Genomic DNA, 27960 nt, shown 5'->3' with positions numbered 1-27960 from the left:
AGTGCAGACAGATCTCTCTGGGCTTCCAAAAGAATCATTCTCCAAACAAATGAAAAGATTTTTGCTCTCCATGGTTAAAAAAAGTTGATGAATCAACTTCAACACCTATCTCTGTCCCTTACATACATTCCAACAAACCCCAAGATCCACATCCTTTGGTTCCAGGTACAAGCATTTCCTCGGCTACATCTTTTTCTTCCACCCCAAGATGCAAAACAATCATTCGTTCACATCTTCAGTCACTGGAATCCACTTCCCACAGCCAAGACCTGCCCAATCGACCCAGGGCCGGATCCATGGAGGTCGATAGATCTCCCTCGAATAAGGACAGTAAAGAAAAAAGATGTGGTCATAAATAGAAGCAGGGCTTACCCTGGACTAAATTTTTCTGTAGCCAGGCTATTAGCCAATAAATTTTTTTGGTAGCCAATTTTAGCCAGTGTTTTAGCATCATTGATATTCTAGGTGAAAGCTTTGCCAGGTATCTAGCACTTCTGCTCCTTCCTCCACTTCTTAGCCATCAAGACTTGGGTAGAGCAATTACTTCTTTCCTTTGAAGCTGATTGTTTGTATGACTTTAATTGTTCATTTATACTGGTGGAACTCAAACTGGCCCTTCATTGGTCTGGCAGTATATCGGTTGGACCTGATGATATACACTATGACTTGCTGTGCCATCTATCTCCTGCTTCTCTTGCTATTTTTTTGATTGTTTTTAACCAGGTCTGGCAGGAGAACGTTTTTCCTGATGCCTGTTGTCCCACCTTTTTCTAAGCCTGGGAAGGATCCTAAGGTTCCTTTAAACTACCTTCCAATTGCTTTGACGAGCTGTTTCTGTTAGACTTTAAAGAGGATGGTTAATGCTCATTTTGTTTGGTTCCTTGAATCAAACAACCTCCTCTCGCTCAACCAGTGAGGGTTCAGACAACAGTGCTCCACCATGGACCACATCATTCGATTTGAAACGTCAATCAGAGAAGCCTTTCTCAAATGACAACATCCTGTATCAATATTCTTTGACATTGAGAAGGCTTATGATACAGCAGGAAGGTGTGGCATTTCGCGAGACCTCCAGGTATGTGGGTTACGTAGCCATTTGCCCATTTTTATTAAATTTTTAATGGACAGGAGATTCCAAGTTCTGTGGGTTCGACACTTTCTCGTTCTTTTCTACTGGAACTTGGAGTCCCTCGGGACTGTGTTCTGAGTGTCACACTTTTCAGTATAAAAATTAATGTCATCACTAAATAACTCCTCACTGTTGCAAACGGGGTGTATGTGGACGACTTTCACATCTCATGTCAGTTGTTGAACATGAGGTTTTTTGAGCAGCAGCTACAGACTGCCCTCAATTGTTTATTGAAGTGGACAACAGCAAACAGGTTTAACTTCTCTCTCTCTCTCTAAAACCATTTACATGCACTTTTGTCACCAACGGGGTATTTACCTTGATCCTGAACTTTGTATTGCTGAAGTTGTGCTGCCTGTGGTCTCTTAGACAAAGTTCTTGGGCCTTATCTTTGACCATAAGCTGACCTTTATACCACACATCAAGCAGCTATGGGTCAAATGTACAAGAGCACTGAACATCCTCTGTGTCCTCTCTTCCACCACTTGGGGAGCAGATCGACGTTCTATGCTAATATTATATCATGATCTTATTCGATCGAAACTCGATTATGGATCACTGCTCTATGGCTCTGCCAGACCATCAGCCTTTAAGATGCTAGACCCTTTTGATCATCAAGATGTTCAGCTCTGCACTGGGACTTTCCATACTTCCCCAGTTCAGAGCTTATATATAGTCTTATGAACCTTCTTTGCACCTCTGCCATTTGCAACTGTCTTTGTTATATGCTTTGAAACTTCATTCCTTACCAAAGCATCCCATCTGGGGTTGTGTTTTCATTCCTTGGTGGGCCATACTTTTTCAGAACAGACAGTCTGCATTGCTCCTTTTGGCCTTCGTATCCAGGCTCAGTTGGATGAATTGGGTCTGTTCTTGGATAACATTGCTGTATCCACTGGTCAGCCAATTCCACCATGGCTTCTCACAGTCTTCATTTGTGATCTATCTTTAAATCATCTGAGAAACATAAACACTCCTGATTGGAAATACTGTCTGCTATTTGCTGAACATCTTACAAACTATCCTTCCCTTCCTATTTATGCAGATGGTTTGAAATCAGGTTACTGTGTGGGCTCTGCTATGGTTTGTTGTGATTCAGTGGTTGTGCACAGAATCCCCTCTACAGCTTCTGTGGTCACTGCAGAACTTTATGCCATTTCTCTTGCCCTGGATCACATAGAAGCTAACCAGTATTCAAACGGCCCTATTTATACTGACTCGCTTAATTCTCTACTGGCCCTGGAGTTGCTTCACACCATGTTCTTGCTGATATTTCTGGTCCATTTCTCTTTAATATTTACTTCTATCCAGTTTTTCTAGATACCAGGCCATGTTGGTATTTGCAGGAACAAGTTTGCCGATACCGCAGCTAAGTCTATCTGCTTTGGCACTATCACCACTGTGCCTGTCCCGTACATGGACTATGGTCCTGTATTCAAGGCTCGGCTCCATGCCAGCTGGCAGTTGACTTGGAGTGAGCAACGCAAAAACATGCTTTTCCAAATAAAACCATATATTGGACTTTGGCCGTCTTGCTTCCGTGAGGTATGGAAAGAGGAAGTTGTTCTATCTGGACTATGCATTGGTCATGCTTTTCTTTTATCTGGAACTGTTGCACCAGTGTGTAGTTTGCATAACACTCAGATCACAATAAGCCACATTTTACTTTCTTGTCGTTATTACAACTCTCAATGACAGCACCATTTCTAGAACATGTTGTGTTCTTGGGTTTGTACATAACATTAGATAGTGTTATTGGTGATGGTGACACTGTCCACCTGGGTTATGGTTTTAGTTTTTTAAGGCCATTAATCTTTTTAATGCCATTTAAGTTTTTTAATTTATACTTTACACCTTTTTAATGTTGCTCCCTTTTAAAAATCACACTTCATCTAATTCGATTTGAAATTAGAAACTGGCCATAACATTAAATAACTTGAAACCAGGACTGGAAAGGCCAACTTCAGATGACTAATACTGCTGTTTGAACTATCCATTAGTCTTCCTGGTGAGTTATTATTATAATTTTTCTCCACATCTTTTAAAACCTTTTTATTACTTTCCTTTTTGAAAATGGCCATAATGTCAAGTAACTCAGAACCAGGACTGGAAAGACCAACTTCAGGTGATTAACGGTGGTTTTTATATGTACCTCTCAGTCTTCCTGGTGAGTTATGATGATTACAGTTATGCTACAGAAAGTCGTTTACACCTTGAATTACTGTAGATTTTCTCTTAATGTTGCAGACTAGATGCAAACATTGGTTTTATTCTATTTATGTGTTTTTTGAAACTTTCTTTTGTTTTACCTTAATTTCCTTTTATGAATTTTACTAAATTTACTTTTAACTTTTTACTAGATGTGTGGTGTAGATAGCCTGGCTGCTTTGTGCCAAAAAATACTGAATCAACCAACCACCTTATTTCCAGCCTTACAGTATGAATTTATAATTTAACATTTGTTTTACTGCTAAAGTGAATATGATTATCACTCAGTTACCAACAGTTCAGGAAGTTCTTTGCCTGTTGATATAATTAACAGCCTTTGTCCAATGTGTGATACATGTTGCTATCAGGACTCTTCTTCCATCTATGCCACATTATTATCTTCACATAATTTTGAATCTGAAGTTGATTTGGAAGAAATGAAACTTTTTTTTATACTTCCTGGCCTTGTTCACAGTATCTCCATTCCTTTTTCTAGGGTACCTCTAAAGAATGGATTTCATCCTCTTCAGGTTTAATAAGAACTTTTTACTCGAGTATGTACCATTTTCTTCACACCATTGTAGTGCTTCCTGTTCTCTTTTACAGAACCCTTTCATGTGATTTTTAGATTGTTTTTTTTATCCTATCCTGACATTTCCATTTATGTTTCATCTTTTCTAAAACAGATTTGTTTTCACAATATTATATCATGTCCTCCATGCCTAAAATATTCCTGTTAGTTACTTAAAATCTCTTTCCCTTCTCTTCTGTGGACATCCAGACTATAGATTAAAATGTGTAATTTAGGGGATGCATTCTTTGTCAGCTGTATCACTATCTTGTAAGTAGATCTCTGGACTTTATACTTTCCTTATTACCCTCCTTTATTACTTTCCCTCTCTCTTTCACTTGATGGGGCACTCCAATGTTCCTCTAATGAACTGTTGGGTTACATCTAGACTCCATTTCTTTCTTTCTCCATCACACTTTCAACTTCCTTTGAAACTTCACTCCTCACTTGGTTCTATATTGTTGGAACCTCTTGGATAGGGGTACCCTATCTTCCTATTTTTTATCCCCTTCTTTCTTGCCTTGATTTTATTCCCATACTCATCAAGAAATCTTTTTCAGCTTCTGCATAGTTGTCAGGCTTCTCCTCTCTCTTTCCTGAGCGGAATTCATGGATCAAACTGTACTTATTCTTCCTGGAGCCACTCATTTAGCTCATCCACATTTCTAGCTCCTTCTTGATTCAGTGTCATATTAACCATTAGATATTTTCAACTCTCTCCTGTTATGAGGTGTAGTGACAAGTCCCACTCCCTTCCTTCTCCATTTGTTTGTTAGATTCTCTGGAACCTTTCATTCCATTGCCCACACTTGTATGCATCACTTCCATTGAGCCCATGTGACTAATAAAACACACCCAGAGATCCACTGCCCTCCATTCTACCTGTCTCTTAGAGGATCTTGTTTAGTATCTAAACTGCTTGAACTCCACTCATCTTTCACCAAGTGGGTAGAATCTCTGCACAACTCTAATTTCAGTTCTTGGACCTTTGAAGAAGTCTTTCCACACCAGTATCCTTGTAATGCTTGCAGTCTTATGGGCATACTCCCCTTCATGATGGATCTTATGGTTATGGAACACTCAGTTCCATAGCAATGTCTCTCATAAACCTCCAACAGAGCACCTGTTTCAGAAACAGTTGTTTTCAGTTGTTAGATCTCTTTTGGGCCCAATCTATTTGGTGAGCTTGATTGACTTGCATGCCCTGAATGCTCTGCATACTGTTGCAGACTCACTCACAATGGACTGCTTCCCACTCATGGAATAGACCTTTAACCCATAGGTTTCCAAGAACTTCATTTTTAACTTTGTATCCCTTTATTAGATGCATTTGCCTCATCACTCTATTCCAAACTGTTTCCATTGTGTTTTGTTGTTCCTCATTCATCAACTCTAGATTCTATACCCTCAGTCAAGATGGGCCTCATTTCCTTCTCTACATCTGTCATCATCAATGCCATCATACTTGTGTTCTTGCTCTGCGTTTGGACACATAGTGCAGAATACTATTGTATTACGCAAAATGATGGCTTAGCATGGCCTAGTGTGTTAAGGCGTACAACTTGTAATTTGAGGGTTGCGGGTTTGCATCCCTGTTGTGCCAAACATGCTCGCCCTTTCAGCCGTGGGAGCGTTATAATGTGACGGTCAATCCCACTATTTGTTGGTAAAGGAGTAGCCCAAGAGTTGGCGGTGGGTGGTGATGACTAGCTGCCTTCCCTCTGGTCTTACACTGCTAAATTAGAGACGGCTAGTACAGATAGCCCTCGAGTAGCTTTGTGTGAAATTCAAAAACACATAAACCAAAAATGATGATCTTTTCAGGGCCCCTCACTGACTGACTCGACTTCCATTATCTTACCTTTTTCTTTATTTGGCTATTTGGCTGAATTGTTTCTACTGTCATGGGGATCTCATGATGCTCTGTCCACTACCTTCGATCTTTTTCTTTTATATATTGTTTTCTTTCTCTCTCTCTTGCTCTAACTACTCTTGCCACACCTCCTTACTGCACAAGTCCTTTATTCCTACTTAACTGCCTGATTGAGAATTGAATGATATTCTTCATGCTCTCATTATTGACCATTTTTGTACCTCTTGCTGCTCTCACTTCAGTGATTCTTTTAAATTTCTTTTCTTCTTCTGAAAACTGCTCATTATTGTTTTGCCTTCTGCTGTATTCACTCATTCAGTTCAATATCCACTGCTCATACATTCTTTTCTACCATGAACGTTTTTTCTTTCTTCAGACATTAGATTCTCAAGAAGATTCTCTCCTATTCACCTTCTATTATTTCCCTTATTTATGGAGGTTTTGTTCTGGATAAATTCATGTGTCCAGTCAGAACTGTTTTTATCTCTCCCTTACTTCTTATTGTAGGGTTACCTAATATTATATTTTCATTTCTTGGGACCCCTCATCTCCTAGTCCTTTTTCCTTCCTCAATTTCCAAATGGATCCTCCAACTCACCTGGATCTTTTATTCTTCCTTGGATGTGGATAGTTGTGTCTTCTCTCACTTGCTTTGTTTTCTGATATATTCCCGTAAACTATTTGAGAAGATTTTCCGGGCTGGTATGTGGACTACTACATACTCATTTTTTCTCACTGTCTCCACCATCTAGCCATCTTGTCTTCGGTAGCATAAAGACTTTTATTAATGGCTATTTTTCATTTGACCCTGTGCTTGCAGTAGATGAGCATATTTATTTACTTATTCCTTTCTCATCTTTATTCTGTTTTTTTGCTCCCACTAGATGTTGCCTCCCAGAGTGTGCTTAGCCAGTACCTTCATCAAGCTGAGATGTTATCAAGTACTCCCTTCTGTGAATGCATGTGATCAGGGGCTGTTAATCCTAGCAGTTTTGTTTTCTATCTGAAATAGTGAAACTGGAAACAATGATTACTACCTCTTCACTTTGCTTTTAAAAACAAAATTTGAGCAACCACATACTTTAGACAAATGGACTGTAGCTTAGATTGTCATGTAGCTTTTACATGTATTCTTTTAATATAATATTCTTCATTGTATCAGTATAATTATTTTTTATCTTTACCTTTAAACTAATTGACAGTTAAATGTCGATATCTGTGGCTAGCAAGAAGCTTTGTTCCAAGGTATCCGAATTCAAACTTGTATACATAAATGTATGTATAATAAACACTTGTATGAAGTTGTTCATTCTTCACTTCTACATTAAATGATGGGTATGCCAAATTGAAGAACTGTATTGTTCAATAATATGATACTCGAAATGTTTTATATTTTGTTTCATAATTAATCATTATTACGATTTAAATGGTAGAAGGTTGTAGGGACAGATAATAAGCATTTAATTTATTCAACACGTTTCTATTGGATAATTTACAAATAGGCTTTGTAATTATTGGATTTTGAATGAGTTTTTATAATTAGTCAGGTATTGATATAAAATTGTTTTGAAAAATAAGTCAACAGACATTAGATGATCAAACAGCTTTAATTTCAGAGGAAAAAATGATTCATGCTGTTATTTAAGTTTGGATCCAGGGTTCCAGTTTCCCACATTTTAACACAAAAATTATGTATATTAAGTAAAATTTTAATGTTTGAGAAAATAACTTCCACATATGTATATGCAAGGTCAAATAAATTTTATTAACAATTAATTTTTTTTTCTTTTCTTTGGTTTAGGCTCGTTTGCAAAGGGGGAATATTTTATTAAAGCAAGGAAGACTAGAAGAAGCTCATATTGATTATGAATGGGTGGTAAGTAGAAGCTTTATTGCATCATTTGGGATTTCAGTAACATATTTGCATATTTTTAATATTTATTTATTTTGCACGGTGTATTGAGTTTGTGTGAAAAAAGCATAAAGATGAGAATTATCTGAACAATAAAAATGACAAATGAAATATTCAGTTTTCTTGTATCACACTTAAGAAAAAGAAAGCATTTCCTTTATTGTAAAGGTAAAGATAAAAAATAATTATACTGATACAGTGAAGAATATTATATTAAAAGAATGCATGTAATAGCTACACGACAATCTAAGCTACAGTCCACTTGTCTAAAGTTTTACACTAAGATTTTGATTCAACATACCTCTACACATTTGGTTTGTAAATCTTGTTTTGAAGTATTGGGTTTTCAATGAACATCATATGAAATTCCTAAAAAAACGTATGGTAGGCAGTTTTGTTTTATTGTTATTAATGATATTTTTAACTTTTGAAAGTTCTGGTCATTTGATGTATGTTTTTAAATAGAAATGAAAAGTTGTCTGTGATTTACATATGCAGTATGTCTGTTTTTTAATACCATGTCAGGATGTAGAACTGGATGATTCATTGAATAGGATTAAATCAATCAATATCAGGAAAATAATTAACTCTTTAAGAGTGGTGTTTCTGATTATTAATGATTTTAATATTTGTTGAGCTAAATTCATTAGCACTTCTAGTTATTACTATTTAGTTATTCCAACTATCTGAATGTCAAATATATTTGTAGTCACAATGTTGTGAATTAGTGATATTTGGTATAAGTGAGGTTTGATAGCTATCTACATTAAGAGTGATATTTGTTTTTAGTTAAGGCTAGATCCTTTGAATGAAGAAGCACAAAGAGCATACAGGGATCTTGAGCCGGTAAAACATGATCTGGAATTAGCCTACATTTTAATAGAAGATAGGGATTACATAGCTGCCATTGATGTCCTGACAAGGCTTCTACAGGTTGGATTTCTGCATATAAACTAGAACCTAGAATTCTAAAGTGCTAATTTAGTAGCATAGTATATTACCCTACTTGGTATATTAGAAGTTTTAGTATTCCCTTTTATTTTTAGCATGCTTATCTTGTTTTACAAATACTGAAAATATTTCAAATTTGGAATGATAAACTTAATTTATTAAAATTTCAATATATTGAATTATTTTCAAATGTTATGAACTCTTTAGTATTAAATTAACAAATTAAATTCTAATTGCATATCCTGCAACCTTTAAAAAGTGTAAATAGCTTTGGAATAAAATGAAAATTGATTATGCTGCTGTCAGTTGGAATTTTAACAATATTTAGTCAAAAATTTCAAATAACTATGAATAAGCTGTTCAATGTTACATTTTCCTTCATCCTTCTTGTCATTTAACATCATACTGCTTTCATCTGATGCTCATTTAGTCAATAAGATGGTTTTGAACTTGTGAAATTTTATACAATGTATAATGAAACTTCATATGAACATCAAAGTAAGAAGCAATAGATGTACACAATATGTAAAATATTCACAGAATTGTAAACCTGTATCCATTTAATTATTTATCAGTTTTATATTCAAGCTAAAAGTGAGAAACTTTAAAACATTTCATATGAAAGTGACTCATTAATAAAAAGTAGCAAACCCATCTGATAATCATTTGAGAACTTTAGTTTTTGATTATTGGATAAGAGTAAAAAAACTAACTCATGATTGTAACTTTAAAATACAATAACCTATCTTAATAACATAAACATATGCAAGAACTAACTACCTGAGTCAGTATCATAATTATAGTTTGCTTGTTCACATCATAACAGTTATTGCTCTTTAAATTGATGACATGAATAGCATCTCAGTCACCACTGTATGTTGTATCTCATCCCCCTAGATAATTCCTGGTATTGAATAAAATTTCTTGTCAGTAGTAAATATGGCAGATGTAATGTAGTTGACTTGTTACTTTACATTTTTATATTTCACACAGAGCTTCTAGAATTATGAAATATATTGGCCTGTATTACAAAACAATAAAAAAAGTTGTAGTAGCTTCTGTCAGTTCCACTAGCCTCTGCTAAAGGATATCACTTAGTTGATCTTTAGGGATACATTCAAAGTCTAATAATAAAACTTAATTTCAGATTATATGATTTTTTTGTTATGATTATTTCTCAACATGTCTGAACTAGAGAATTAATGTTTTTTGTTTTGTTTTTTAGTGTTTCTGTATGTGTTATTCCATAAGCTTTTAAGTTGTTTGAAGTGTATTCTGATAAATTAGATTTACAACAATATAACTGAAGCATAACTAAAGAATTAGCTTTTAGAATTATGTACAATATGATATATGCAACTCCTAGATAGACTAGTTTATCCACAATTATTTAACATTTCCACAGTATTGTACATAGAGGGTAGGACACTGTTATTATGAAATTTTCCTTGATAAAAGATATATTGATATAAAATTGAAGAGCAATACATGATTGCACTTACACAAGTGTATTGTAAACATGCATTAAATAATTTTGAGTTTAGATACATTTACACATAAAATTACACACACACACACACACAAGGGAACACACATTTACTTGATTCTGTTTTTGAGCTTGAATTATTTTGTGGTTAAACATTATGCAGGTATGCCCCTGGGATGGAAAGCTGAGGGAAATGAGAGCTGGGTGTTATGAAGCATTAAATGATCTTGTGAATGCAATTGGAGATTTAAGGTCAGCGACTAAGATGCGTTCTGACAACACTGAGGGATACTTGAAACTTAGTCAGCTTCATTACAAACTAGGCGAGGTTGATGAATCATTAATGTGAGTAATTGTTTTTAAAAGTACAAAATAATTATAATGTATATTATTTCTCTACCTCTCCTCAAATTACTACCAGATTTTCCTGGTAGAAGTAATATCCTATAGTTATTTTTCATTGTGGTTTTTGATTATTTTATAACAGTTCTGCAAAAATTAAAATATATTTTGAATATAATCTAGGAAAATTTATCTGATTTTTTATTATTTATGCAATTAATATTTTGTACAAGGAAGGTTAATGTTTAGTGAAGCAGTTTCTATCTGTTACATCTGATAATGAAAGCAAAAAATGGTTTAAAATACACTATAGTAATACAGTGCATGTTTTTCTTGAAACTTTGAAATCTACTTGATGAGTGAAAGACGAGCAGGTACCTTGTTACTATAATTTAAATATAGTTCATGAACTATAGCACATTTCTTTCATTTTTGGTCATTAAATTATTAGAAGTAAAAATCATGAGAGTGTAGAAAAATGCAAAATATAACTAAGTATATGCATTTTACTTTTAGATAAAATGTTGCTAAACACATTTTAAACTTTTTAAGCTGACTGACTTAGCTCAAGAGTTTTCTGAGTTTTAACACTAATAACCATTGAAGTGAAAACTGAGATGAGGATGACACTTGTTTACATTGCCCAGCCAATTTCAGTTTTCACTTCAGAAATAATTCTCGTTTATGTATGAGTTGACTTTGCTGACCAGCTGTGATAAACATGCTTGTTTAGTAATTAGATGTGTAATAATCACTTAAGTATTTGGAGAATGAAAAATGGCATCAGATCAAATAGAATTTGTTATTCACAATTGTATGAACCAAATGTTTAGTTTTTTAAGATTTTTTTCACAGAAAGGTGAACACTTTTCTTTCAATATACATACTGAGACAATATAAAAACTGCCAAATGGCTTTGGTATTTTGAACCAGAAGTCTAACATGTCATGTCTGTATGGTTATGCTGGTTTGCAATAATGCCATCCAACACAGTGGCAGGAATTGTAACAGTAATTAATATTAACCAATGCTCGTTAAATTAGTACTATATAAATTCAAGCTACCAATTTCATTGTATCTATGTACAAGACATTTATCAATCATGATATAATTCCTTAACATTTATATATTTTGTAGGCATCATGTCTCTGGTAAAGTTTAAAACATTTTTTGGAAGTATAATTTTCAAAATTCAGAGAAGTTGATAACTTTGTTGTAAAGTTTTTGAAGAAAGAATTATTTGATCTGAGTATTATGTATATTTATTCATGGTTGGATCCATGAATAAATATACATAATCATGACTCCATATTTGAGATATATATTGTATTCACTACTTGGTACTTTCGTTATGCTATTACTCATAATGTTAAGATTTATTATTTCTGTAGTTTCAAACAAAATTAGATAACTGCTTTTTTAAAGCTTATGATTGTGATAAATTTATGTGCATGTTTTTGTTTTTAGGGTGATACGAGAGTGCCTCAAATTAGATCCAGACCATAAACAGTGCTTTATACATTATAAAAAAGTTAAAAAATTAGCAGCACAGTTAAGAACCATGCAAGACTCAATTAGCCAAAATGATTATACAAGCTGTGTAGAAAAAGCTAATGCAGCTCTTAAAACAGAGCCAGAAATGCTGCATATAGTGCAACATATTAAAGGTCGAATGTGTCATTGCCTAAATAAGGTGAGTTTTGTATTCTTTTAAAAACAATACAGATGCTAAATTGTAAAGGATTTGCTCTCTTATTCTCAAAACCTAGGATGCATCAAACTGCCACAAGTTGTGCGACTTGTGTTTAAAGATAACTATTGGATGAAATATGAGATGAACTTTTTAGAGATCATGTAGCTTGTGAAAATTAAGCTATTTTTTCATATATCACACTTGAATGAATTAGCAGTTTGTAAAATAAATTTTCCATTGTGATATTTAAAAAAAAAACAATTAAAAATGTGTAATTTTTTGTAAATTTTACTTACTGATTTTATCTTTCCAAATTTTTGTAAAGCTTTCCATTAAATTATATTGAGTTTGATTCAGAAGAATACTCTAAATAATTTGTGTTTATGATCACTGGAGTACAATAAAAGTTTTTTTTTTTATTATGCCAAAATACCTGCTTGCTAATTTTTTTTTTGTTAATAAGATAATTTCAATTAATATATATAATATTTTCCAAACACATTTTGCATTCATTTAGAATTTTTTTTTTTTACATTTGTTTCTGGTGGTGGTGTTTTTTGCTCTTTTTTTCATTCATTTAAGCAGTACCTTAAGCTGAAAAGACCTTATTTAAACACAACCTAACAAACAAACAGCTTCCTTATTGACAAAATGAAACTTGAGATGATTTAAGTGTGCATCATTATCTTCCATGAAAATCATTTCATTATTTATCGTACCACAAGTTCATGTTTCCAATAAAGTATAAAATGATAAAATATGCATTTTTTTTCAAGCTTTAAGAATCAGGACTGTAGTTGTAGCAATTGTTCACAAACATATTTTTTGTAGCATCATATCACCAGGCTTAGCTTTTATCATTTGCTTCTGATTTTTACTAACCTGTAAGTTATAATGACCTGTACAGTTTGTTATGTATTATAACTTGTCCTTGACACTTGTCCAATTTATTATGTTACATATAATTTCAGATAGCCTGAAATTTTAATTTAGAAGTTAACTGAATGTTGATACTTGTCAAATTTGATACACACAATTTTTTTTCTTAACACAACTGTATTTTAATATACAAACAACAATGCAGTTTATAATAAGTTATTACAAATAATAATTTATATACAAAAGGTTTACAAACTTACAAACTATATCGATTCTTCTATCTGGTTTGGAACTGAATATTTCATTGATGGTTCATGGTAAGAGAATTAATTCTGTGTCAATATATAGGTACAGTTTACTTGATGGGAAGCTAGCTAGCTCTATATTTGGCTGACCTCATAAATTTGCAATTAGCTTTCCATTGAGAGACATCTTATCTCCTTGTAGAAATACTAACATTTGAGTTAATTTTCTAAGTTGAACTATTTGTAATATTCAAAATCTATAAACATTCGTGGTCAGATATTTGTAGTTTTATGATTAATAAGCATTTATTGCAATTATAGCTTCCAAGATATATAGTACACTAACTGTAGCAAACCAGTAATATTCTGAAAACTGTCTTTTGGTATGTTGATGTATAAACTTTAAGCAAAGTTCTCTAAAGTTTAGTAGGCAATAACATAAGACATATATTGTTGATTTTACACTTGAAAATCTTCTACAAATTTAGAGAATAGGTGGTAATTACAAGACACTTATTTAACACTAAGTTATATGTATTTCTAATTATATTTAATGAAAATAAACATTGATATTAAAATAAATATATATTAGTAAATCCACTACTAGTTCAAAAGAACAGAAAACCTTTCTAAACATGTTTAGATCAGTAGCTTATGGATTCTCAAAGCTGAGAAATAGGTAGGTAGGTAGTTACTTCCTTACATGACAACAAAGATTTGATAACATTTAAAAACTACACTTCTGTTGAAGTTGTATGGCTCAACCTGGTGGTGTTTACAAACTATTTTGAATTTTTTTCCCAGGAAGCTACTAGTACCATTTTATGCTAAGAAGAAAAAAATTAGGAAATGCATAAACTAATTTTTCTTTCATACATGCTCATATCATCTAAAAATTAAAATTTATTGTTATTTAACACCTGCCACACAAGCCAACCCAGCATCTTTTAGCACTTAGCCCAAGATAATCATTCTAGAAACAGACAGTTTATGGTTATTTTGATATAGTTTGGCACAATCTCTAAAATAAATAATAAACTAGTAAATATTAATGAAAATGTAACATGATTAAATCAATATACATTGTACTATGATGGTACTATACTTGGCACTATATCATCCTTATTATATTTACTCTACATTGCAGAAATAGTATTTTTAATTTGTGAACCTTGTAATTTCATTGTGCATCTCCTTCAACTTCAGTTCTGGATCTTTGGGCTTTTCTGTGTCAGTAGTTTAATAAAATATTGAAATAAATGATTTTGTATATACGATTTTAATTCCCATTTGGAGAAAGCTATACTCTTGTACCTGTTTTTTTTTTTGTTTTGTTTTTTTGTTTCACTGTCAATGCATTAAGCAATTGAGAAATGTCCAAATCAGTTGGTATATAAAATTGATTGGGATATTTTTAAACAAGTTCTTCCCTCATCTGGCCTGGATCCTTGATTTAGCTTAATGTCTACACTTAAACCATCACCTTCCCAACATCTACAACATTTCTGGCATGTTTCAATGTTACATTATTTTGCTCTAAATTTACAAGTTAACATCTCCATGTTAGCTCTCATGGCCTATGGTCAGGTCATATGTCTAGTTCAACCACCTAAACCTCTTAAAGTAATGCTAGACATCTTCTTTTTGTCTAGTCAAAATATTGCAACCTTTATGGAAAGACTTGTTTTTTTTCTGTCCACACCAAAATGCCAGACTGGCTAATGTGGCAGAAGTTAAATTTGTATAGATAAGATTAATTAACAATTCTGTTGAATGTATTTCATATTTGTAGTAGTAAAAATAAATGACTGTAGGAATGGGTACAAGGAGAAGGTTCTGTTCTTTCAGTTTACCTCCTCTGGGATCTAAACATCCACCCACATGTTTGCCGTGCGTGGCAACTCGTGAAGGGAAGGAGAGGATCCTGATGGTTGAGGAGTCCAACCCTAACACACCACTTTGGCCTTGAATTTCTTTAGACAGGCAGCCTTGGAGTGGTCCCCTTTGGGTCAGTCGGCTGGTCCACTCAGGCTAGGGTCAACCAAGTACCAGTGTTGGATGTTCTCAACAAGTGTTATGGACATTGTATCTGATACTGGAGTTTGGGTATAGTGCTCACAAAACCCTGGCATTGCTGCAATGTTCTTGTTTGACATTGTAGTGCATCCTCTCGTAGGGTTCCATGGTGGGTGGGGTCAATGGGCATTGAATTTTCCCTTTCTTTATTATGGATACTCCAATTACAGATCTCAATAAAATAGTGAAAGAACAGTCTATAGGTAAACGACCATGTCTTGAAGATTCTGAGCAGCAATCTTCAACATCTGTAACACCTGTTGTACCTCATTTTCTTATACTGTATTCACTTTCAGCAAATTTTTAGGGCAGATGTTTCCCTTTTTCATTCAGAATGGAATAGAGGGACTTGCTGGCTCTCCAAAGTCAGTAAAGAAACTTCGATCTGGTGACATATTGGTGGAAACATCCACATACATATTGGTGGAAACATCCACATCTCAACACAGTGAACTCCCCTTGCATTCAAAGGCAATTGGAGAGATACCTATTGAGGTTACACCTCATGCTATTTTGAATTCATCACAAGGAGCTTTTGTTGAGAGGGATTTGAAGAACATCCCAGAGTTAGAGATTCTCGGCGGTTTCTCCACCCAAGGAGTTTCTGCAGTGAGGTGTATATCCACTCGCAAAGATGGAATTATGGTGCTGAGCAATGTCCTCATTCTTACATTTACGTCACCACGTCCGCCTGCTACCATCAAAGCAGGTTATCATAATTGCAGAGTATGGCCATACATTCCAAACCCTCTCAGATGTTTTCAGTGTCAGCGGTTCGGTCACTAGAAGACGTCATGTCGTGGTTCCTTAGCATGTTCTTGTTGTGGTAGCAAGGACCACAATTCCTATGAGTGTGAAATGGACCCTCATTACATCAATTGCAATGGCTCTCACTCATCCTACTTTCATTCTTTCCCTGAATGGTTGGAAGAAAAAGAGGTGCAGCATTTGAAAATGCTTCATAATATTACTTATCCTGAGGCTCGAAAATTGTTGTCCACCACCTCATCTCGGACGTATGCTGCTGCACTTCCTTCCACAACTACAGTGGGAATGCAGACAGATCTCTCTGTGCCTCCAAAAGAATTGTTCTCCAAAGAAATGAAAAGTCTTTTGTTCTCCATGGTTAAAAAAGTTGATGAATCAACTTCAACACCTATCTCTGTCCCTTACATACATTCCAACAAACCTCAAGATCCACATCCTTTGGTTTCAGGTACAGGCATTTCCTCAGATACATCTTCTTCTCCCACACCAAGATGCGAAACAATTATTTGTTCAAAAAAAGTGCTTTTCCAAATAAAACCCTGTATTGGACTTTAGCCGTCTTGCTGAGATCGCAATAAGCCACATTTTACTTTCTTGTCGTCATTATGACAACACCATTTTGAACATGTTCTGTCCCAAGGTTTGTCCATAACATTAGACAGTGTTATTGGTGATGGTGAGACTGTCCACCTAGGTAATGGTTTTAGTTTTTTAAGGCCATTGATCTTTTTAATGCCATTTACGTTTTTTAATTTATACTTTACACCTTTTTAATGTTGCTCCCTTTTAAAAATCACAGTTCATCTAGTTCAATTTGAAATTAGAAACTGGCCATAACATTAAATAACTTGAAACCAGGACTTGAAAGGCCAACTTCAGATGACTAATGCTGCTGTTTGAACTATCCATTAGTCATCCTGGTGAGTTATTATAATTTTTCTCCACATCTTTTAAAACCTTTTTATTACTTTCCTTTTTGAAAATGGCCATAATGTCAAGTAACTCGGAACCAGGACTGGAAAGCCAACTTCAGGTGACTAACGGTGGTTTTTATACTTACCTCTTAGTCTTCCTGGTGAGTTATGATTACAGTTATGCTACAGAAAGTCCTTTACACCTTGAATTACTGTAGTTTTTCTCTTAATGTTGTAGACTAGATGTAAACAGGTTTTATGCTATTTATTTTTGTGTTTGTTTTTAAACTTTCTTTTGTTTTACCTTAATTTCCTTTTATAAATTTTACTAAATTTACTTTTAACTTTTTACCAGATGTTTGCTGCAGATAGTCTAGCTGCTTTGTGCCATAAAACACTATATCAACCAACCAACTAATTCAAAGCTTTTCACTTTTTTTGTTTTGTTTTTGCATCACACAATATTAAAATACAGATCTAGTTCATAGCACACAACTTTACATCATGTATAGTAGTTACATAACTTGTTAATTTGAGTATTCAATTCTCTTTAATATAATATTTTTAACATATTGTAGAATAAACTAATAGGCCTAAAATGAATATGTTTTATATTTTGTCAGGTGTTGTTCATTTTGTAAAAATTTTCATAAAAAAGATTAAATTGTATCCTAATTTTATTTACTATTTCATGTTGCCAGACTGCAGCATTCATGTGTAAATACACCTTTGCTCTGATTAATGTATAAATTAAGCTTGTTGTTAGGCATTTTCATTTAATGAAAACGGAATAAAAACGAGACTTTACATCTCTTATATTAGCTTAAGGGAAGTTAAATGTTTAGATAAATTGTGATAAAGTGGATTTTCAGTTGATAATGAAGTTGTAAACCTCTAACTTTTTGTGTGTTTTGCTGTGTATGAAGAGTGTTTTAATCAAATCTAAATTATGTATTTTAACATTTAGGGTGGACAGCCTTCTGAGGCAATCAGTGTTTGTTCAGAAGCTGTAAAACTAAATGCAGAAGATGTAAATGCTCTTTGTGATAGAGCAGATGCTTACATATTAAATGAAGATTATGATAAAGGTGGGTGTTTATTTTTCACACAGCAATGCATGTAGCTTATAAGAATATATGCTTTGATTCAAATTGTTTGGATGTTTAGATAGTACATCTTTAACTTGCAAGTAGGTTAAATATAAGATAATTAAATATTTTAAAGATATATTTCCACTTGCGAGTTAAGTGAGTATGAAAGCATGAGAAAGTGCCTTCAAATTTCAATTCTTTAAAGACTAAAACAATAAAGTGTATAGGAACATAAACCTTCTATGATACTATTTATATTATTTCTCACTTACAGCGCAGTTCCTTTTTTCCTTGTTTTATTACCAAAGCTCTTATGTAGTTGAGAAAATCTTAAAAAGAAGACAAATTGCAAAATAAATTGATAGAGTACACAATCAACAGTAATTTGATTGATAACTTTGTTAGAAACAAAAATCATGTATTGTCTGTGCTTTCAGTTTATTTATTTTTATCTTTTAAAAGCTTGGTTGTTAGAATGGTTTGGTCTGTTAGTTTGAATCTTTTAAGTAGTCCAAAAATGAAATCTGTACTTTAGAGTTGTGCATGCAATAAAAGTGATGTTCAGATCTTACTATTTGGCTGTATAAGGGTTAGTAATGGTTGTTTTCCCTTTAGTTTATCAGTTCAAATCATGAATGGCTGTGTTCAAATGACCCTTTTAGTAGTTTTTGTAGAACTTCTGAAACAAAATTATTTTGAAAAATTTCTATGCTTTCACGTTTTGCTTTCATAAACTATTTCACAGTTGCCTGTTATAACTCAAGTTAGCTGTGTATTGATGAGAACCTAGTAAATATAAAAACTTCATTAGAGAGTATCTTAATAATGCATTTTTTATTACAGTTTAATATATTATAATTTTAACTCTTGTAAGTTAGATAAGAAAGCAGAAAAAAGCCTTCACCTGTTGTACCTGAAATTTAATCTTCTTACATATGTTCAAGTTCTGAAATGCTCTTATTTTTATTAGTATCTTCTGTCTTTGAAAAAATAATGACAGTTAGTTGAGCTGGTGTTCTGCCTTATATTACTGATTTAGTAAAACTTCTTTAACTCATAGCTTGGTTGTTACTAAAAACATTCTGCAAATATATTAATTTTTTGTCGTGTTAAATGATCATTAGAACATTTATATAGGAAATTCATTTACTGTTGATGTATTAGTTACTACCTGTAGAAACGTAAGTTAAGCAAATTACAATATACTGGGTTCAAGTGAGATGTTCACAACTATTTCAATTTACTTAACCTTTGTGTACACCTCTTTATTAAAAAAAAAAAAAAAAGCTCATAACTAAAAAGTAAATGCATTTTTTTTATTCTTAATAATGTAAGTTGTTTCTCAGCTGTAAGAACTTTATTTGTTGGGCCATCATATCAGTTGGTGGTTAAAATAAGGAAAATTTGGTTTTTGTATAAGTAAGATATTTCATTCTGTGAGAAAGCATGTATTTTTATGTATCAGTTCTGTAGTCATGAAATTGGCTTTTTGTAGCTAACTTAGATTTGAACCTAATCTTCCATCAGTTTTCATTATTTTGCTGGATTGGGTTTTCTAAAGTGCTGCCTAAAACATCAAGACTATAATAAGTATACAAATTACACTTTAAAGCTCAGAGCTATTTCAGTTTGCATGTGTGTATATACCAATTCATATTTATAACACTTTATGTGAATGATATATTTGTCTACTAGAGATTTTAGATTAATCATTTCAACTTTGTTTTTTAAAACAAATTATGAACATATCTTGGTGTATATTGTTATCAGTAACCTGAATTAATGTATAGTACTCCCACTTAACATAATTCCTACTTCATGAACTACAGTTTTTATTCATTCATCTTCTTGTATATTTACATCTGTGCAGAAGAGCAGTTTTTTATTCCTTTGTGTTGTTTTGTACTGTTTGGTGAAAAGCAGTTCAATGAAATATTTGTTTACTTAAATAGATACACAGAAATACAGAAAATGAAACAGCTTTTAAGTTTTCATTATGTTGCTATAAACAACTGTAGCTTTTCTGTAACATTTTTGCTACATTTGCCAATAAAATTTTAAAACCATGGAAAGTACAATCACAAACATATTTACTTATACAGTGTTTTCATAAATGCTTGTACTTCTGGTATTTTTACTGTTCTCCTTTTGAGAGATATCCTAGTTGCTTTGTGCTGAAAAACATGCCAATCAATAAAATGATCATGAACATTTATTTAAGAGTGTTTAGTAAAATAGGTGTAACTGTTTCAAATTAAGCATTAAGGAAAATATTTAATTTTGAGAAAATAAGGTATAACACTAATGTTTCAAATAAACTATGGACCACTTAATGCTATAACTTACATACTGCTATTACTAGTTATTAATATGATCTTTTATATTAATAAAATATGCAGTTATTCATCATTTGTTATTTGTTTTTTAAGAATTATCATTTTATGTACATTTCGTGTAAGTTTCTGGTTATTGTATTGAAGTTGAAACAAATCATTGGCCATATTTCCATAACATGAAGTTTATTGCTCATGCTTATTATTTCTGATTGTTATTTACAGCAAAGGAGGATTTTCAGCATGCAGTAAATATTGATGAGCATTTACAGAGAGCCAAAGAAGGTTTAGAAAAAACCCAGAAGCTAGTCAAACAAGCCAAGAAAAGAGATTATTACAAAATACTTGGAGTCAGAAGGTAGGTTTTCTAATTGGACTTTAATTAAAAATGCATATATTACAATATATGCTATTCTGTTGAACATTTTTTATTAAAACTTAGTGTGACATTTCTTCAGTGCTTTGGATTTGAAAATTACAGGAGAACAATGAATCTCTTGACAGTTAATTTGTCTGTATGTTCACTATCTCACTAGAAGATACATAATACTTTTATGTATGTTGTATAAATATAAAAAATATTTACATTCATTGGTATTCAGGCTATCAGTTTGATGCCAGACAAGGAATCTGGGTAACTGAACAGTTGTATTATAGTGTGATCAGTGTAAGAAGCAAGAAGCTCATGGCTGCTACCTTGTTTCAAACTCACCTGAAGAAATGCTTTAATACAAAGTGGCATGTGACTTCAAGAAGTGGTGCTGAAATATTCATTTGGCAATGGTATACAGGCACTTTATATACTAGTCACATTGGGATATAATCATGACTTGAACATGTAAAATCACCGTTATCTTATAAATTTCAACTAGTATATCCATTTTTTTTCAGGAGCACTATTTATTAATCACATACTCAAACTCAAAATAATGATTCATGCCCTTCAGAATGACAGGTCTGATTACTTATGTACTTTAGTTTGGAATTCAGTAGTAAAGTGGCTTATGTTTCCAAAATTGCATTTGGATCTTTCAGTGAATGATATAATTTACTAAAGTATTTCATCTTCATGTAGGAAGTAATAAAGTAATACTTATCTAATACTATTTATAAAATTGCAAGATCCAAGCAATACTCATGCAAATATTTCACAAAGCCATGTTCATTTCAAAATGCATACCTATTGTAAACCTTCCTATAAACACACAATTTTATAAAAATGTGTCGTATGGACATTATTATGTTGGCAGATATGACAAAAAATAGATTAAAAACAAGTTAACTGTCTTATGATACGTCTAGAATAGACCAACTTTCCAAACAGTTTTTAGGTTATCATTGTCTTTAAAATGTTCAATTAAATTGGTGTAAATGTGTTTCAAATGAAGCATTAGAGATTGTATTTAGTTTTGAGAAAATAAAATGTAAGATAATAAGATGATTTTTCAAAAATCTGTCCAGTTACAAAAAGTTATAAAAAGGATGGTGAGTTTTGAAACCATTTAGATATTTATAGACAAAGCATAAAACCTAATAATTCCACAATTTCAAATTTGAATTTTCAAGGTAGATTTTCATAGATCATTTCTTAATTTGTATAAAGTAAAAGTTTTGTTTTGAAATGAATTAGAATATAAATAAAACTTGGTTTTACAGTAGTCGTAAGCTGTCTAAAAGTATTTTTGATTTTAAAAAATGTTGTAAATATTAAACTTAATAATCATAGTAAAATGACTAAATATATTTTTATTTTATTTATTTACTTCTTTTGTCATATACTAAGTACGTGCAAAATAATTTTTACTGAGATTTATTTAACTCGTGTATCACTTGAAATGATGGGATAAGCACTGCCTCCTCCAGGATCCCATAGTATGTGAAATGATGGGATAAGCCCTCCCTCCTCCAGGATCCCATAGTATGCTCTAACCTCAACTTTTACAGCTAACTGAAATAAATATATTTTGCAAAATCAAACTTGACCAACAAAGAGGCAGAAAAGTACAGTCGATGCAGCCAAATGTTGGTAAATTTCTTTAAGCCAACCAGAATAAAAATAATTCATGGAATGAATTGGTTGTGTATTCACAGAATAATTATTAGAAAAATCAGAGTAATAACTTTTAATTAAAAAAAAAAGCCAGTATGTTTTAGTAGCACTATACCCCAACAATGGCTTTTTTGTCATGTTTAGGAAGAGAAATACAACCTAATAATTTTGTTACTGTATATACTGAAAGTATTAAATTAAATGTAGAGACACCAAAACTGGAAAAATATTTGTTGAAACTTAATTTAAAGTCACTGTTGATTAAAGAGGTTGTTTTAACTTTTTTCAAGAAATTAAGTATGACTTGATGCACAATTGCTATAATATAGGTTAGATTGTTTCTTATGTCTAAAACATTCATAGACACTAATGTCAACTTTAATCAAACTAAAAGTGCTTTACCTGTTAAAAAACAAAACAAAAACAGTTGTAATCTGTTGGGGAATAAAATTCCAGACTGGGTTTCCCCATTCCCCTATGAAGGTGAAATTTGGCACATATAAATAATAATGTTGTTTTTAATTGTACTTCTAGCTTCTACTCATCTGTAGTTTCTCAGAGGTTTTAATTACTATAACTTTTTTTTCTAAACAGTAAGTTTAAGTTGTTCTAATATTATCATAAAATATAGTAAAAGCAAATCAACTTCATATAGCTATTTTAATAGATATACAAATGGATAACATTGAAGTAAATGCAACCATGACGTGTACACACATACACATTATTGGTATTTACAAATAAATATTTAAATTTCAGTTATTTTTCTCAAAACTCAGAAGAGTAAAATGCAAATATTCAGAAAAAATTGATCTCCACTACTGGCAATGTATTGAAGTCCTTTCTTACACGTGAGTTGTAACTTTTAACCATCATCACAAACCTTGTCAAATTTGGTATATTGATTTAGGAAGAAAAAGTTGTAGATTTTATATATGCAGTTTTGAACACCAACAATTATGAATAGCTATACCAATACCACAGAACTTCATATGTATTGTCATGTGACCAACAAACAATTTTCCTCAAAAATATCCATGTCTGTGGATTTTGATTAACTTATTTGCAAGCTTATTTCAGTATTCAAGTTTCCTTTATCTTTGTTTCTAATATACAGAACAGCAGGTAAGAGAGAAATTATGAAAGCTTACAGGAAACTAGCTATGAAATGGCATCCAGATAATTTTCAGGGAGATGAAAAAAAGACTGCAGAGAAAAAATTCATTGATATTGCTGCAGCCAAAGAAGTTTTAACAGACCCAGGTACAGTCCAAATGTTTAGATTGTTTGTCAAAAAAAATAACATTTGAAAAATAAAGAAATTATGAAGTAACAGGATTTACAAAACTTGGTTGTGGTTTGAGTATACAATAATAATAAAGTTTTAAGTGTAACAAAATATGAGTGTAAAAACTGGTTTTGTAATAAAATAATACACATTTTATATGTACTGCATTAACATTAACCTTTTGAACATGGATCATTTTCACAGAATGTGCAGTTTTGTAGAAACTGTTTAATAGATTTCAGAGAAAAATGTTTGTAGTAGCAGTGTGACAACATTTAGGACAACTTTCATTACTTGTTATTAAGTCTGTTTGTAGTTGAGTATGACAACATTTGGAGTGACTCATTGCTTGTCATCAGCCGTTTGTAGTTGATAGTAGTATGACAACATTTAGGGTGACTTTCATTACTTGTTATTAGGTCTGCTTGTAGCTGATAGAAGTGGTATGGTAACATTTAGGGTGACTTTTTTCATTACTTGTTATAAGGTCTGTTTGTAGTTGATAGAGGCAGTATGACACAACATTTAAGGTGACTTTCATTACTTGTTATTAAGTCTGTTTGTAGTTGATAGAAGTGGTATGGTAATGTTTAGGGTGATTTTCATTAATTGTAATTAAATCTGTTTGCATTAAGCATTATCTCAGAGTACTTGCTGTGAACATAGTTGTAGTTTTATGTTCACAGTTTATAAAAATTTGTTCTGTAGTCACAAAATCTAGGGAACTTTCCTTTTGTTGTTTCATTTCATTTACTTCATCCATACTCACTTATTTGGTGTATGTTTGATATAGTGTTTTCATATTTCTTTATAATATGATTTTTCCAATGGTATTGTAAGATGGTTGACAATTTTCATACTTTATTGTTAAAACGACTGTGGTATATTTAGATAACTCTTTGTGTTGTAAAAATTTACAAGTGGTTACATAATATAGCTACAATTCAGGAAACTTGAGATCAAAGATCAAAGTGCTGGTTAAAGGAATGATTTCAGCACAAGAGGGTCAGTCATAGCTAGGTTATTTGGGTGCTTGACTTGTGATCTGAGGGTTGTGGATTTGATTCCCCATCACCCCAAATATGCTCTCTCTTTCGGCTGTGGGGGCATTATAATGTGAAGGTTATTCCTCCTATTCATTGGTAAGAGTAGCTCAAGAGTTGGCAGTGGGTGATGATGACTTACTGCCTTCCCTCTAGTCTTACACTACTAAATTAGGAACGACTAGCACAAATAGCTCTCATGTGGCTTTGCATGAAATTCACAATAAACAGTCAAATATTCCTTAAAAAGAATATTTCATACAACTATTGTAATATTATTTTCATTTGCAGAATAGTGGAAGTTTTGCACTAAAATTGAATGTCTTTCTTTTTTTTAAAGTTAAGAGTATGATTAAGCAAAGGTTTAATATATATTTTTAATTGTTTATTTTGTTTTTTCTTGCCTTTTTATTATATACTGTTAAATATAATTTATTAAAAGGTTATATATGATTTTGAGGTAATTTCTTCATAAGTGTTAACTTATTTGTAAAAGCAAATTCTTCTTACCATAAGATTCATATAATAGATTTCATTAAATAATGTGGGATGTTTCTAAAAATATTTTATAATAACATTACACGTAAATTACCTTTAACTCTGAGCCTTCAAACTGTAATGGGGTTGATGAGGCTTATTTTAATATTGTTTTCCCAATGAAATAAATAACTTATAGCTCAGTCTAGTAAAATTATCCTTTTCATAACATTCTTCATCTATTTAGTATTCAAATGTTGATATTCATTTAACTTTCAGATAACTCCTGAAAACAGTTGGAATTTTTATCCTTATGTCCAGCAATGTGGAATTGCCCTAAGATCTTGTTTGCAAGTTTAATGTAATTTGTAAATGTTTGTTAATGAAAATGTTGTTGTACATCGTAAGTAAATTATTTTGTATAACATACAGAAAAAAGACAGAAGTTTGACAATGGAGAAGATCCTCTTGACCCTGATTCTCAACAAGGACAAGGTTTCAATCCATTTGCTCATGGTTTCAATCCATTTCAAGGAGGATTTCATCAAGGAGGTGGACCATTTACCTTCAAATTTCATTTCAACTAAAGACTTATTGATGTACAGTTCAGTTTCCTCAGTTCTCTGGTCTGATTATTTTAAGTTCTGTGGAGCATTCAGACTCAAGCCCTTAAAATCATTTGTAGATTTTAAAGTGAACATTATACATGTAAAAACGGCTGGTATGGGTTGAGAAAACCCATACCAGCCGTTTTTACATATATTTTTCTCTACAAGTGGGTTTTCTCGTCATCATGGATTAAAATGAACATTATTGGTATGTATGTGGGTTTAAAAGTAAATCTATGGTAATTTTTGAAACAACATTGTAACTTGGAACATTTGTAGAATGACACCTTATTGTAAATTTTGTACAGGAAAAATTAATCTTAAATATCAAAGCCATTTTGGTTCATACCATGAGTGGGATTTGGTGTAATTGCTTACATAAGGTTTTGCATCTACAGAAAGTTGGTGGGAGCTCATTAAATCTGTTTTTTCCCCTGAAATTTTAGACAACTGCTTTAATACAAGTAAAGTACTTTTTTTTAAACAGAAGTTTTTTTTATCTTTGTTCAGTACAGTTTAGTTAACAGTCACCTGCTTTATTATTCTTTGGTTACTACCTAACATGAATCTTATTTTGTTTTGTTTTTTTTATTATAACGTTCTTTTTCAGTATTTTACAAGTACTGTAAATTAGAATTTTGTTTAAAACTAAAGCTCCTTATTGAAAGTCTGTATGTGATTTTTCAGGAAATCATCATTTCCCAAATCTATCTGTATTACATGAAAGTTCAAACAATAAAGAACACTGCTTTGAAAATAAAGAAAACGAAAAATTATCAATCAAAAGTGATGTAAATAAAGAATCCTTCAGCATGTTCACAGCCAGTTTTAATTTATATAACTCGAAAGGACATTGAAAACTATACTTCATTTTTCATTTAAACAGATTCAGACATGTCAGCAGTTTCAACACATTTTAAAACCCACAGTTGACTGTAATCTCTTTATTTATTATACAAATGTTCTTGTTTGTATTTTTACAAATTCAGTATGGTGCAGATAGATGTTGTTGTTTTTTTACCAACCCCATACTAATATCAGATTAAATGTTTTTACTGCACAATGTTCTAAGCCTGATAACTGAATCCATAAAAATACTTTAAATTCACAGTTTATAAAACACTTCTAATAACATTTGTTGTGATTTACTGCAACATTTTGATTCTGTATTCTCCAGGTGTAAAGAATACACTTGGCAAAACATGTAGAAAAATACAAGGTAGAAATAAGTTCTGAAAGCTCAGGAAAATTGTTACACACTTACTTTTGTAGTAGGCTTTTTGGCTGCAGAATTTATATAAACTTGAATTTATTAAATGCATAAAACGTTATATGCTAAACTAAAAAATTACTCGCTGTAAATAGCTGCCATCTTATTGTTTGTTTAACAAATGGGTTGTTTTTGCTCAGCGTTCTTTAATTGTACAATATTTATCTTTCTAGGCTGTTATTTTCACTACTTTCCAAACTGTTCATTCTAAAATAAAGTAAGAGTAGCTAAAGCTCTTACAAAAATAATTTGTTTCATTTTTCATTAGCTGGGAAAACAATTTATTTCTGTATCTCTGGAGCTTACCTCATGAAAATTTACCTTTTGTTATATATTTTGTTTTACTTTTTTACATCTTCCTATTACCTCATGCTTACTGAACTCCACTGAATTTATAGATATTTATTTGTTTCACTCCATTTGTTGCATTGAAGAATGTAAAATGGTGACTTACATAACACAGAATTGCATCAAATTAAATTTTGTGTTTGATAATTATAGTATTTTATTAATGTATTTATTTTTGTGAATTATACAACCACAGTACTGAAACATTACACAACTCTTGGACATTATGCAAGGATGGGAAATGTGGAGGTTTTATTGGAGAGACTATATTCTTTGTAAGAAGTAATAAAAGAATAGGCTCTAATGGTTTTACACAGTGTTCTGATCCTACTTTACCCAGTAATTGGTTTAGGATAAAATATTACTACATTATAAAATACATACAGAAGATCAATAAAGCATTAT

General features: G+C 32.1%; 1 protein-coding gene across 5 annotated transcripts in view; it reads left to right on the top strand.

Moving 5' to 3' along the window:
* P58IPK (dnaJ homolog subfamily C member P58IPK) overlaps positions 1 to 26710 on the top strand; it is a 49891-nt gene extending 23181 nt beyond the window's left edge. For all 5 annotated transcript variants that reach the window (XM_076468727.1, XM_076468728.1, XM_076468730.1 and 2 more), the window contains 8 exons: positions 7583 to 7657; positions 8483 to 8626; positions 10294 to 10475; positions 11940 to 12165; positions 18015 to 18135; positions 20697 to 20829; positions 23639 to 23784; positions 25762 to 26710. In XM_076468727.1, coding sequence (XP_076324842.1) covers positions 7583 to 7657; positions 8483 to 8626; positions 10294 to 10475; positions 11940 to 12165; positions 18015 to 18135; positions 20697 to 20829; positions 23639 to 23784; positions 25762 to 25916 — 1182 coding nt within the window. In that variant the 3' untranslated portion in view covers positions 25917 to 26710. The remainder of the gene's footprint in view (positions 1 to 7582; positions 7658 to 8482; positions 8627 to 10293; positions 10476 to 11939; positions 12166 to 18014; positions 18136 to 20696; positions 20830 to 23638; positions 23785 to 25761) is intronic.
* Positions 26711 to 27960: the final 1250 nt, after the last annotated feature.

This window comes from Tachypleus tridentatus, chromosome 11, assembly GCF_004210375.1.
Source record: "Tachypleus tridentatus isolate NWPU-2018 chromosome 11, ASM421037v1, whole genome shotgun sequence".
NCBI classification, from domain to species: domain Eukaryota; kingdom Metazoa; phylum Arthropoda; class Merostomata; order Xiphosura; family Limulidae; genus Tachypleus; species Tachypleus tridentatus.
The sequence above is the reverse complement of the archived record's forward strand: the minus strand, read 5'-3'. Positions and strand labels throughout refer to the sequence as shown.